The sequence below is a fragment of the Peromyscus leucopus genome, chromosome 1, assembly GCF_004664715.2.
Source record: "Peromyscus leucopus breed LL Stock chromosome 1, UCI_PerLeu_2.1, whole genome shotgun sequence".
Lineage (NCBI taxonomy): Eukaryota > Metazoa > Chordata > Mammalia > Rodentia > Cricetidae > Peromyscus > Peromyscus leucopus.
The window spans coordinates 89039114-89053421 of record NC_051063.1 but is presented as its reverse complement, the minus strand read 5'-3'; the positions used below and the strand labels follow the sequence as shown (position 1 = coordinate 89053421).

The window sequence follows — 14308 nt, the reverse complement described above, 5'->3', positions numbered from 1 at the left end:
GCAAGTAGGAAAGACAGGAGGAAATTGGGATAATGCAGATGTAAGCCAGGGTTCTTACAACAATTAGAAGCCAGGAAGAGGAGGGGATGACACTCGTTGAGATCTGCAGAGAGCACAGCTGGGAACACCTTGCCTGGGAACTGGCCTCCAGAGCCACACACTCAAGTCCAGACTCTTTCTATAAGCCAGTGTGTGGTCCCTTAGGAAAGGATTGCACCTGTGCATCCACACAGTCTTCTCACACAGGAACACAAATAGCGCCACACACTTCCAGCTTCTTCAAGAGCAAACAGGAAAACACTTTGAGGAACTGGGGAAACCACAGGCTTTTATCTTACTGTGCAAATTCTGTCCTTAGTACAGTTAGCAAGGACTGAAACAAAGGGGAGACTCCTGGCCTGGGCCAGCAGCCTACAGTTCTAGTTCACAGAATAAACACATGTAACTGTTTTAACATTTCCTGAACAACTATGACTGTTGTCTATCACAGTAGTCATCTGTCCCTCTACAGTAGTCCCACATTTGAAAGTAAACAAATAAACATTTTCCCACAGTTTAATGCTGGGCAGTACTTGTGTATGAAAGGACTGAATGACTTGTCCTCCCAGGCACACTCCTCCCAGTCACCCATTTCCACTCTTGTTAATAAATAAAGTTGCCTGGGGGTCAGAGCTATTAGCAAGCCATAGGAAAGCAGGGCAGTGGTGGTGTACGCTTGTAATCCCATCACTTGGTAGGCAGAGCTAGGTAAGTCTCTGTGTGTTCAGGGATACAGCCAGCATTGGATACACATGCCTTTAATCTCAATACCAACCATAGAAAACCTGGAGGTCTATACAGACAGGCCGTGACGAGGCGGTCATATGGTTGGGTTTAAAACCAATGATAAGGCAGAACAGAAACTCTATATAAAGACTTTAACACAGGAAGTAGCTCTGGTTCGAAGAGGTAGGACCACCGCAGAAGGAAGGGTAAGGTTTTAGCTCTTAGCTCTGACCTCTTGGCTTTCTTCTTTGCATTGGTTCTGTGTTTCTTATTTAATAAGACAGTTGGTTACATCTACACACTCTTCTTCAGGAAGCCAAAGGTCTTTCTGTATGTCAGATCTCACTCACACACTGGACAGATCCAGTGTGGGATGAAATGAAGAAGTTTCCCAGAGCTCACCAGCTCGAACGTGCTTGGCCCAGGCTATGACTTCTAACTCACGTCCTCAGCTGTCCCCTCTCTTACGATCTGGCCACATTGGCCTGTACATACATAACTCTACCTGTCTGGAGTGCCTTCCATCCTGCTCCTCCTGTGGCCACACTATGGCTTCATTCAGGTCTCTATCCTGAGTCATATCCTCAGACAGTCCTTACTGCCACTTCTAAAATAATTGCCCTAAGCTGGCTTCTTACCTTTAACGTGCTTTTATTTCCCCTTGGTTCCCAGCCATGTAATCAAAAGAGCCTTCTTCACAGTCTCTGCCCCCTACTAGTGTGTACTCTGTTTAGTCCAGGCATTTACTCCACACTCCCTTACTTCTGTATGAGTCTATCCCAAAACAGGTACTGATTTGCTGAATCAAGATGACGAAAACTGAATGCAGTTTGAAATTTGCTTGTTTTGTTTTTTACTTTTTGGTAGGAAGCATAGCATTAAGTTTAAAGGTGAGCAACAATTCACTTAACCATTACTGTGAGCTCAGGTGTATCCACTCTTGTTAATAAATAAAGTTGCCCGGGGGTCAGAGCTATTAGCAAGCCATAGGAAAGCAGGGCAGTGGTGGTGTACGCTTGTAATCCCATGGTGTGTATCCTTGTATTAACAAGGGTGTATCCTTTGAAATAGTCTTGCACTCTATTCTCACTCTAATTACATAATTTATAGTCTTTATAAGAACGATCCTAAATATTGCAGGATGGGACAGAGAGACACCAATAGCAGGTAGGTTGAGTACCTGAGAGGCAACCTAAGTGCCAACCAGCAGTAATGTGGTTACACGGGGCAGATCTGAATAAGTGACTGGGCGGCTCTCAAGCTGGCAGCCCAGATCATTGGTAACAGGTAAGGACCTGGAAGCCTAAAGAAAGAGAGATGACAGAGTGAGCGATGGGCCTGTCATGCAGTAGAGAGGGATTCGGGGTTACCTTCTCATTCCTGCAGTTGCTCAGCCCCATGTTGTTCATGGAGGACAGTTTCCCATCAACCCCGTGTGGCTGCTGTTGCTGCTCCCGCTGGATCTGTTCTCGCATCTTCCGAGCCTCCTGAATGGCTTTCATCACTGTGTCCTGGTCCCCAAACAGGGCAGGAGAGTTGAGACTGGACAGGATATCTGCATACACAGGGTGGGTGCGTTATTAGATGCTTGTGGGGACACAGTCTCTCAAGCATTGGCTATGATCCACTCCCCAGGAAAACACTGTATTCTTTGAACAAGGAAGGGGCACATTTGTTATTAAGAAAACTACAAGACTAGTTTGAGCACAGAAAGCCAAGTCAAGCAAGCTGTACTGGGTCAGGGTTCAGTTAGGCTGTGGAGGATACCCTGGCATTCCAGGCTGGTAGGTTGTCCCTTACCCTCTCACAGATGATTGGTCCTAGGTTCTAATTTTGTATATACAGGAGGGATGTATTTGCTTTGTTTGTGCCTACAGTATCAATGCTCCTACATTCTATTCCTAGCTGTATTGGGAGAAAGTAACTGCTTTGCATGTGTCTATACTTTGTGTACAATTTTTCCTGATCAGTGGGGGAGGGACAAGGCTGGGGATAGGCAGAGAGGTGGCTAGAATTTCTGTCCAGGGACTCTGTTGTATTTGGTGTGTTATGTGTAGGAGAACAGTTTGAGGCTTAACAGGATGAGACCTGTGAGGGTACATGGCTACTACAGTGGCATCTGTATGTGGGTGTTTATGTATCCATTGCAGGAGCGAGGGGGTGGGAAGAACACACCACACTCTCCATTCTCCAAGAGCTTGCTGGTTAATGAAGCATTCTTCTTATCATGCTGCCTCAGTTATTTACCAAGAGAATGACAACCCTGCCCCATCCTCAGCTTGGACACCCACTGCTCCCAGCCCTCTCCCCACACCCCCGATCCTGATGTACAGTGAAACAGTATGTGTGGCAATGGCTTTCACACGAGCACAAATCCTCAAATCAAGTAAGAATAAACAGTTTTCTTCCATTATATTCCATGTAACCCAGAAGGGAAAAAAGAAATAGAAACTAATTTTCCTCTACACCTTGAATTTTACTAAGCTTAAATGAATACTTTGGATCATTTTTTCCATTTTTAGACAAAGAAGGGCAATTATTTGATTACTGATAGATTTTGTCTGTTGTTGTGTATTTGACATGATCTACTTGTGTAAGGTCCTTTGTATTTAATCACACATGTGTGTGAGAGGCATGTATGCATGTATGCATACTCCTGACACAGAGAAACAGGGAAACCAGACTATAATTAAGCTCATACTACACACCTTGTATGTACAACACATGTGCATATCCATGTGAGTTGTGGGATTCTGGAAACTGTCTATGGAAATGTTTTTTAAAGTCAGTTACTTTATAGAATATTAAACAATTGTTTTGTTTTGAAGTTTTTCTGATAAAAAGACGACTTTTGTGCAATATTTTAGATGACTTTTGTGCAATATTTTGTGTGTAAGATTGCTGTCTAGGAGCAGATACTTTGACTCTGGCCCATCTGACCCAGACCTAAGAAGCACACTCTGCTGCTGACAGGAGCAGAGCCTGTGACGTACCAGCTCTCTCCCCGTTCCTTTGGTTGAGCAGCCGAGGGAACAAGTGAGATGTGGAAGTGGGCTGCATAAGGGCCACTTCAAGAAGCAGGCTGCTTTCCTTACACTGCCTTTCTTTGTTCTCATCTCCTACTGCCAAACGCCAGCCCGAACAAACAGCTGACAGTGATGTTCCAGGTGGGTATCACTTCTCTCTTCCAACTGAGCACCCCTGACACAGAGTGAAAACTGTGGCTCCTATGAGACAAAGCTGACTGGGAATCAGAAGAGGCTGCTGTCCACATCCTTCCTACCCTAAGTCCCAAGTGTCAGCAAGGACACTGCATCTCACACTCAGCCCAGCTGAGCACACCTCTAACTGTGAGCTTCCGGAGAGCATCAGGTTATGGGTGAGGAACTGGGTATCAGCCTTGGTTCTGCTAGTTCACAGCACAGGTCTGGGGCTCAGTCGTTCTACCAGGAAGAACTGAACTTCCTAACTTGTAAAGTCAAGTGAAATTAAACAAAGCGGCAAAACTAGACCTAAAATTGTAATTAGTCTACCCACATGTTACCATATCCAATTATAATAAGCAATAGGCTCCACGACTCAATAACGCAAGGAAGGGAATGTGGCAAAGAAACGGCAGTCTAATTCCTAACCCCTTTGAATCTTACTGTCTTTATTTGGCAAGCAAGAGACAAGAAGAGTCCAGTAACAATATCCTTCATGCTTTTGGTTTGTCCCCGCTGACAAATGCTTCCTTGCCGATTGCTCCAGTCTACCCAAGAACATGAATGTGTTGGGATTCACCTATGATAGTCTTTCAAAATAGAGAGCTTTGATGTCCAGGACACTGTAAGACCCTTGTCAGGTGGACTATTCTCTTTTGGCCTCACAGCAGCCCATGAACTATACAATACTATTCCTCATTCAGGATTTAGGAAATACTAAAGTCCAGAGTCACAACATTAACCAGCGAAGGGTTTTGGTTTAGGCATGTCCCATTGTAAAGCCCATGCTTTTGCTCCTCCATACTTTCAAATAGGGGTGTGGAAATCCCTAGAGAGCCTTGAAACTGCACATCAGAAAGCAAGAAGGAAAGGGCATACTGTGGCATGGCTTCCTGAATGAAGCCAGTTCTTGATACCCTTACAGGATTATTTTAAGGCAAAATCTTGACAAAATCCAGACATCCATAAGTGTCTGATGGCCAGCTCCACTATCATCTAAAAATAGATTGTAGAGGATTAGAGACATTTTTCAAAAGTTCTAGTCACCTAAGATACTAAGTTGTGTTCTGTTTCAGTAGAAAGAGTATCACTATCCTTCCCAGAGAACACACAGGACCCAAGGCAAGCCATCACAAGCCCATTTTGTTTCTATTCTAGGTCACAGGTCTCTTCCTGAAGTGGACTTTTCCTTTTACCTAAAGAGGATCCTCTCCCCAGGCTTCCTCCAATGGGGCTGGGGATGCTGCTCTTGTTTGGCAGGTTGACAGGGCTGGTTTTGCTGGCTGGGAAGAGGCTCTGGGTGGGAGATGTTGGGGACTTCACAGGCTCTGCTGTCTTGGGCCTGGATGAGAGATTCAGCGGCTGGGCTGTTGTTTCATCCTACAAGAGTTTAACATAAATAATTATTTTAAAAAAGACAAATGAAGCACATTATCACTTAGTAAGCCACAGTTATTTTACACCTCCGAGACAATGCCATGTTCTCCTACAACAATAACAAAAGAAGCTAATTATCTACCTCCTTGAAGATTCATCGGAAGGAACCTCATTAATTTCCCTGTGTTATGCTTCTATTTACATTAACTGTGTAGTTGGATCATTCTTTTTGCCAAATTAAAATCTGAATTAGCTCACATTACAGCTTAATTTCCTAATGTGTTTTCAGGGATCTAAATTAACCTAGGGCATTTACAAAGAATTATTTAAAATTTCAGTAGCTCTGTAGTGCTTTTGTGTTAGTCTCTCAGAAAAGTTCCTGTGACTATAAATAGTCCCTGCAGCTAATTTTTTAATATATATTTTAAATCAAACAATCGCAAGTACTTTAGAATGGAAACATGGAGAGTCTTCTTCTGCTCTCCAGGGCCTCTGCCCTCAGAGTCCCATGCCACACCACAAGCTTCTATGTGGCTTTCTGGGTGTGGGTGCTCTTGTGGTTTATATTCTGGTCTCTATTCATGTTTAAAATTAATTTTTGTGAAGAGCAAGCATACATTATAATTATGTTTTACATGCTATACTATATGCAATTTATTTTTCATGTTTAAAGTGATGTCTTGTTACAATCTTTGCTACATATATTTATGGAATGTCTATTTTAAGACCATATCCCTCCACACTGAGCCCAGTATTTCCATCTCTGGCTTGGAACTCTAGGTTAGCCAGTGACTTGAAAGTTAAGCAACTTGTTTTCATTTTGTTTCATTTATCCTACTGTCAAAGAGCTGTAGACAATATTTTTATCATTTCAGAAATATAGATATGAGTATGTGATTTAAAGGTTCAGTGTTAAGATCTGCATTATTGCATTCTGAAGCAAAATCATCAGCAAATGTCAGATCCTGTTTCATCTCTGGGAGGGCCCAGAGAACTTGCTTTCAATGACATTATTGAAAACACACAACGGAATCTGGTAACAGAACATTCTCTCCTATGGTAAACATGTGATCTCACGGAGCCTTTATTTCTCCATCTATAAAAAGATGGCTATATACTACAGATGTCAATCAACAGACATTCCAGAAAACAACACTGGAGGAAGAAGGGCGAGAGGAAGAACAGGAGCCTGTGCAGGAGTGACCATGTACCAAGCACTACACTAGGCACCTGCAGTGTATTAGCCTACTCAACCACTGATGCCATTAGGAGGATGGGCCATACTACACAAACTTTACAAATGGGGCAATGAGCATCAAAATAATAAAAGGCACCTTCTCAAGGCCATCTAAGGAGGGAAGAATTTGAATCTAATTTACTGGATTACAAATCTCCACCTTCTTTTCTACCAAATGACTGGGGAAAAACCATTTGTATATTATGTAGTGATGTCCTACGTTTTGGTTTTTGTTGTTTGTTTGGTATTAGTAGGAAACAAGTGCTCTGCCCCATCTGTGTTGCGATGCACTTTATATTTAGAATAGGACATGTTCTGGGGAAACAAGATTACATTCACTATGAATGTCAAAATTATCTAATGTACTTAACTAAATTGCTTCTTTTTGCCCTTAATTCAAAGAATATTTAAACTAGTCACTTCCTTCACTCATGTTGGAATCATAGCACTTTATATGCTAACTATTTGGTTCATGTTCTCTACACTTCTTTCATTTGGGGTTTGCTGAACTTCTAAAATGTCTGAGTTTAGAGGTTTTGTCGAGTTAAAGAAATGTTCAGCCATTATTTTTTCAACCAAATTCCCTTCTTTTCTCTAGTTGTGTGTGTTAGACAGATCATTTGACAGTGCCCGGGACTGAAGGTCTTTCCTGTGTTCTAGTTTGCACAGTTTTCTTCTGTGTCTTCACTATCGCTGTTTTTTTTTTTTTCTTCTGCAGGTGTTGAAATTGCCATTAATCTCCTCCACTTACTGTTCATCTAAAGTATTGCACTTAGCACTTGTAGGCAACTAATTAGGTTTTCTGTGCCTTGCCTTATTATATTCATGTTTTTCTTTAATTTTCATGAAAATGCAGAGTTTATTACATCTTTTCCAGTTTTAATATTCCCTAACTTAGTATTTATAACTCACAATTAATGTCAAGATGCTCTCCATTGTAATCATGATAGAGGGACAGGATCAGGTTTACTTTTGAGATTAAGGACCCTCCCTCAGGACACAGGACATGACTATTAGACAGTGCTCTTCAGACATTGATGCTAAGAGCCTGAGATGGCAATTTCTGAAATAAGTGAATTCTAGACTGGTCCTTTACTATCTAGAAGGAGTTTTGGGGAAATGGCACAGGGAACTTAGCAGCCTCCCTAAGTAGAGAGTTCAGAGTTTTGAATGTTAATGTAGACAGAACTTTTGAGGCAGGGTACCAGCAAGGAGGGAGAGGGAGAGAGAGAGAGAGAGAGAGAGAGAGAGAGAGAGAGAGAGAGAGAGAGAGAGAGAGAGAGAGAGAGAGAAGCAGAGACAAGGGAGACAGAGACAAAAATAATGCCAAGGAGCTTCAAACGATTGGACTGTGTGTTTTGTTAGTTGAGTAGTGGTCAGAAAGTGCCTATAAGAAGGCAACTTGAGTCTGGGGAGAGGGAAGAAGGGAGCAGGCAAAATGAATGCATGTTCACCAAGGACTGGGAATGGCTTCCTCTCCCAGTAACACAGTGAAAGGTCCCTTGATGTCCATACAGGGCATTCAGTCTCCAGGAAGTTGCTGCCTCATAATGGGGCTAAACTCCCTGAGATTGTTGCCTGTTTTGAACCTGACTAACAAATATGAAAAGTATATCCAGAGAGGATCCAGGGGTGCTGTGTCTCAGAATAGATTTCAGATATTTAAAGAGATACAAACACTTTAACAGCCAACACTGTGAAATTCAAAATGTGTAGCATCTATTTAATAACTATGGGCTTATATAGAAACATGAAAATATGAATAAAGAAGAAAAATCCCACAGATTCTAAGCAAACCTCAGAATGACATAGATGGTAGAACCATCAGGTAAGATAAGGAAAAAAAACACAGGAGGCTCGGATGCAGGCAAATCCACTCTCTCAAAAGCTGGAAAAATTGACAATGACCATGTCACCAGTCTGGAATATATAATCTGAGATAACATTTATGTTATTTCTATGTAATAATTATGAAATTTTGAGACATTTTTGATAGGGCTAATTATATGCCCCCTCCACCCAGTCTAAGATAGCACAAGATGTTTGTCAGGGGACAGGCTGCAGGAACTTAGAGTGCCTTGCCAGGTTGAGAAGGCTTTTGCTGTATATAGAACTGATAGGTGATACTCATAGCCCAGCTCAATGATTCTGGATCTTTCTCAATATGGAACTCTGTAACCAGACACTTCCATCCCCATACTGAAACTACTTTCATCTCCTTCCTGACCACCATGAGCATCCTCAGTACTACCACCACCATTAACAGAATGCTTATTACATGCTAGAGAACACATGGCTTCATGGAAAGCCCATAATATCATCAACGCCCAGATTACAGTGGCAGACTTAACAGATGAAAACCCTGTGTTTATCTCAGCTACCTTCTGCAAACATTGCCCTGTCATATTTCACTATATAATGCACGATTGTGCTCTATAAAGGGAAAATGACTGTAGTGAGGACCACGAGGAAGCTGGGTGATCAAATCTCCTCAGTTAGAAGACTGAGCTTACTCTCAGAAGTTCTTCAGTAATAGGAACATTCAATTTAAATGCTCACTTTGTATCTTGGTTTATATATTTCTGCTCACATACATAATATATGATCTAAGAAGTATAAGAAATGGGTCCTTTGTTGCTAACATAAAATATAGGCAAGTCAAACCATACAGAACTCTTATGCCTAAGAATTTGCATGTGGTCAAATGAGTAATAAAATCTGTTGGCCCACAAAGTTGGAATGGTAAAAGCAGATAGAAACTTGAATTTAGCCAGGGAACATTTACTCATCCAGTAAAGGCTTGGTTTGGTACAGTTCCAGTTGGCCAACTTAAATTACAAAATGACTTTTTCATGTTAAAATATTTAATACCCAAATAACCCAAGTTGCTGGCGTTTCACAATACTCTTTCTCTAACAACTATGAAGAGACTTATTCCTTGGGTTGAGCTGCTGTGCTGATTCAGATTCACAAATAAGCTTTTGGAACTTAAAATAATCTATTTCCACAAACTTACAATTCCTGTGCTAACTGTTTTAGCTCAAGACCTCTAACAATTAAGTGTAATTTCGCTCTATTTCTCTAGAGAATCATTAAGTTAATATTTGGGAATGGAACTCAGACAGGCTGTCGTGAGGATGCTCATGTTTTGGTCTTCAATACTTGGAGTCCATTATTTTTGCAGACTTTCTGAAATCTCAACATTGCTATCTGAAAATTTACCAAAATAAGGTAGCTTCTGTGACTATAGAGCACCCAGTAGTGATGTTGGTTGCTCTCAACAGTTTGCTATGTGAAGATTCAATAATTGCCAAACTCCCTACATACAGTACTTCTGCCAAATTACAACCATGCATCCACACTTAGCACACCTCCCCAAGTTCATAGTCAATTACATACAACAACTGTTTCTCCAAACTGTGTGAATTTATTAATTCAATATAGGAAGTAGAAACAGTCCCCACAACCAACTTGTACTATGTAGGGACCAGATGCAGCACAGATTTGAAGCACCTGATCATTTCCCTTGTCACCAGGTACCCCCAGGTGACCAGTTTGAGGACACTGAAAATCAGTTAAGAAAACCATGTGTCAACACTCCACCCATAACTGTGAAAACCCAGTTATCCTCTCATAATGACATGGTATCAAAAGCACCATCAGCCATTGACACCCTATTCCTCAGCACCTCTTTGTAGCCAGTTTTGAAGGACAGAGCTCCACAAACTATGCCAAGTCCAGCATTAGATTCCCTTTGATCCTCTTCTAACACCGAGGATTCTAGGCCCTACTTTGGTACTCTGAGTGGGCTCCCCACCTGTTGGAGGAATGCGGAGAGAAGTGTTGCAAGTCTGTGACAAAGTCTGACAATAAAAGCACAGCCATTACTGCCAGAGAACATTAAAAAATGAAACCCAGACTCTGAAGGGAGAGATTTTTTTTTTTGAGGAGTGAGGTTTTGGAGTGAGGGAAGGATCTCACAATATAGCACTATTGTTATCAAAAGGGAAGCACCTGTTTCGCAATGCTCACTCATGACATTCCCCATAAAGAGGGCTGCTTATTCCCAGCATAGCCTGCTTCACCACCTTTCTTACAAAGCTATTTTCCAAACCATTTCCATGATCCTGCAAAGCAAGTACCTTAACTTGAGTTACAGGGCTGGTCCCTCTCTTTTCATTTTTTATCCCAGTAGGTGAGACCGTCCCTGCTGTGTTTGGTGGCTGTGGAGTTGATGGCATCTTTGCTCCAGGTGACACCTGCATGCTGGCCAGCTGAGCGGCATAGAGCTGCTGCAAAACAGAGAAGGCGAACGTCGGTCTCGTTAAATGCAGCTGAAACGGGTTCAAAAAACTTACCGTATTGTCAGATAACATCTCTCACTACCCTGCAATTTCTCTCACTTTCTTTTAAAAATAGGAAAATAAGAAAAATCAAGTGACTCAGAAAGGAAGAGGACTAGAAGGAGAAACATGGTGCTTTAGGTGTTCCAGCAATGACACCATAGGCTGGGCCAGCACTGGTCTCTCGAGACTAAGTTCCTTCAGTTGTACTAAAAGGAGTTTGGCGGAGCAGTCTCTTAGGTTCCTTCTAAGAGCCTGAAATCACTGTACAATGTTGTTTAGTGTCAGGCATGTCCACCTGTGGACTGAGAAACTAACCTGAACTTCCCTAGCAGACCTCGGTCTTCCCATACTTCTCTGGGGATGCAGACCCTTCTTGAAGATCAGTGCTGCCTCTGAGCCCCTAGAGTCTGCCAGTAGTCACTTCCCTCTCCACTCTTACCTCTAGGCACCATAGAACAACCTTTGGCAGGGTTAGCCAGATTGGTAGCCATAGAAACAAAAAGGCAAACTTCCTTTCCTGGCCCAAGTGCTGGAGGAGACAACCCAGTTTCCCCTTTATGGCCAGAACAGCTCTGCTGGTGTTTCCACAGGGTCCCCTTTGGCTTGGGACTCTAGGCTTATTTCCCTATATTCCCACTGCTGTCTCCTGGCCTTTTCTAAGTATTTGCTATCTTACTATCTTATTCATCCTCTGCTCCCTCTTACAAGCGCTCCTCTTCCTGAGACAAGGTAAACAGACAATCTGATCCCATTCATCTTAAAATGATTAACATTAAGTACATTGATTTAACTGAATGCAGACTCTAGATTGGGATATGGGCCAATCTCCCTTTTAGATAATTTTAACTTTTATCAAAATAATGTTATACATGGTTTCATAAATTCAATATTACTTTAAGGCTTTTAAATAAAAAGAAAATCATAACAACATAGCCACCTTAAATAAGGTAAAGCCCCTACAGCCACACGTGATGGCCTTGGCCTCCCCAACTGGCCTTCCACCTCACTCCTACTCTGTGGAGGCCATCCCTTTTCAACTTGGTTGATGGTTCTTACTTATCACCTCATTTGCATATTTTTCTATGCTGTCTGTCTTTATCTGCTGATCTCACACAGGAGGATGAAAGTGTAGCTTTCTCACATCACCAGCCACATGTGCCTTCATGTGTCCCTCCAATTGCTTCAGGCTAACATCACAGATTTTAAGTTAGTCTTACTGTTTCATTCTACTTTGGCACTCTTCATAGCTGAGCTATAGCGAGAGCTAAAGTTCATTCTCTCTCTTCTTCCCACCCACCTCTCTCTGGTACTAGGATTGAATCCAGGTCCTCAGGCTTGCTAGGTAAATACCACTCAGCTATATCCCCAGACTTCTTTAACTTTTTTTATTTTGAGACAGGCTATCACTAAGTTGTCCAGGCTAGACTTGAACTCACTCTGAAAGCCAGACATACCCTGGACTTACGTTCTGCCTGTCTCAGCCTCCCAAGTAGTTGGGACTACATGGATTAGATACAGCAGTAACTTTTCTCTTTAGCTTTTTTGTTAGATTTAATATTTGTATTGTTTATCATTTTATCTTTCATTTCGCTTTCTGGTTTCTGTAACTATCACTGGGTAATTCCCAGACTCTCCAAAAGATCAAGAAAACTCAACACAATACAGTTGAATATATGGCTAATCTCTGTATCCATTTTCCCCCTTAGAGATACTCTTTACAATTCTCTACCCTCTTGCTCCAGTTTTTCAATAGGCCAGTGTTACACAGAAGTCCCCTTTGTCTCTGCTATGTTGGATTCCATTTTCTGTCTCTCATGGCTTCCTGTCTCTTAGTTAATTGTCATATTTTCGATAGTACATACACTCCAGGAAATACTTCAGAAAAGTGCCTGTGAGGTTAGTTTTTTTAGGAACTAATGATTCAGGAAACTGTTATTATTATAATCCCTTGATACAGAATTCTAAGTTAAAAATGATTCCCAGAATTCCAAAGACAACGACTTACTGTCCTTTTACCTTTCTTGCCAAGTAAGTCTGATGTCATTCTGATTTCAGATTCTTTGCATGAAATCAGTTTTCACTTGAGAAAGCATTGACTTCTTCCCTTTATACCATGTGTAGATTTCCTCCTGAGGGCTGTCTGCCTACTGACTTTACACTCACTGGTCTGGAGCCTAGCCCTTCTAATGTATAAAACCATGTGCTTCAACTCTAAGAAACACTCTGAAGTTTTCCCATCAACCCACACTAGTAATGCTAAACATCCTCTTGAACCCTTTGGTTTTAGTTTTTCCTTCTGTCTCACACTCTTAAACATTTTATCTACTCTATAATAGATTATTTTCATCAACTTCTTCTAAGACTTCTATGAACTTTCCACTGTCACAATTTTAAGAATCCTTTTTTTCTCTGTTTGCTTCTTTTTAGAGCATCTTGATCACTATTCTGCTCAGTGATTAATGATGGTTTTGAATTTGTTTTTGTTTTCTGTTCTCTGCACTGTTCTCTCTCTTTTCTTTTAATCTTTTGAGCTCTTTCTCTTATATCTTTGGGTTGTGAGCCTAGCCTTTAATGGCTGAGCCATCTCTCCAGCCTTGAGCTCTTTCTCATTGGAGGATTTCTAAAGTCTCTGGTAAACATTGACTAACATAAGGGACATCACCAGAAGCTGACTGGGAAATCTAAGTGTAAGGGGAGAATTATTGAATGACAGGCTTCAGTATAAAATTATAATGCAGAAAGTAGATTTTTCCTTGGAGAATCCAAAGTGTCAACACTCATAAATTGTTTATCTTACACTGATCCATCTTCTTAGAGGGATACCCTAAAATTCTTGTCTTGGCTTGAATATTCACTTGAATGCCATTATTGGGTCTGTTGTTCCAAGATAAAAACCTATGAACACACAGCTTCTCAAGAGACCAAACTTTCAGTCTCTTGCTAGGCTGTGTGCTGCTCTTGAATGGTGGGAGGAGTCAGTAGCCATTACCATGCATCAGCCATCTTGTTGACCATTCTCCTCCTACCTCTGCCTTCTATGGCACATCACCTTTTTCTTTTCTGATGACAGCTATAACTCAACTATCCCTTCCTCATGCCCCCCAAACGTTTACCAGCTCTCTTTCTACTTGTACTCAAATGTTGCCACTTCTAATCCTTAACTGTCCCTGTATTGGGACTTGTGTGAAACTGGTAATAAATGAATGTGTTAGTTTGCCATGGTTGACCCACCATCAGATATCCCAGACTTAACACTGTTGGAGCTTAAAAATGTCATTCAAATATTATCTTTTCCTCTTAGAATCAAGAGTACCTTGGTGGTCAGATTTCTATCATAATAGAAAGTTTCCTAGTTCATCAACTATGAAGAAAATAGCTCA

At 41.5% G+C, this 14308-nt stretch overlaps 1 protein-coding gene across 15 annotated transcripts in view; it reads right to left on the bottom strand.

The window, feature by feature from the left end:
• Sox6 (SRY-box transcription factor 6) overlaps positions 1 to 14308 on the bottom strand; it is a 560497-nt gene that overhangs the window by 67606 nt on the left and 478583 nt on the right. For all 15 annotated transcript variants that reach the window (XM_028884562.2, XM_028884567.2, XM_028884566.2 and 12 more), the window contains 3 exons: positions 10725 to 10874; positions 5165 to 5348; positions 2136 to 2320 (listed from right to left, as the gene is read on the bottom strand). In XM_028884562.2, the coding sequence (XP_028740395.1) occupies positions 2136 to 2320; positions 5165 to 5348; positions 10725 to 10874 (519 nt within the window). The remainder of the gene's footprint in view (positions 1 to 2135; positions 2321 to 5164; positions 5349 to 10724; positions 10875 to 14308) is intronic.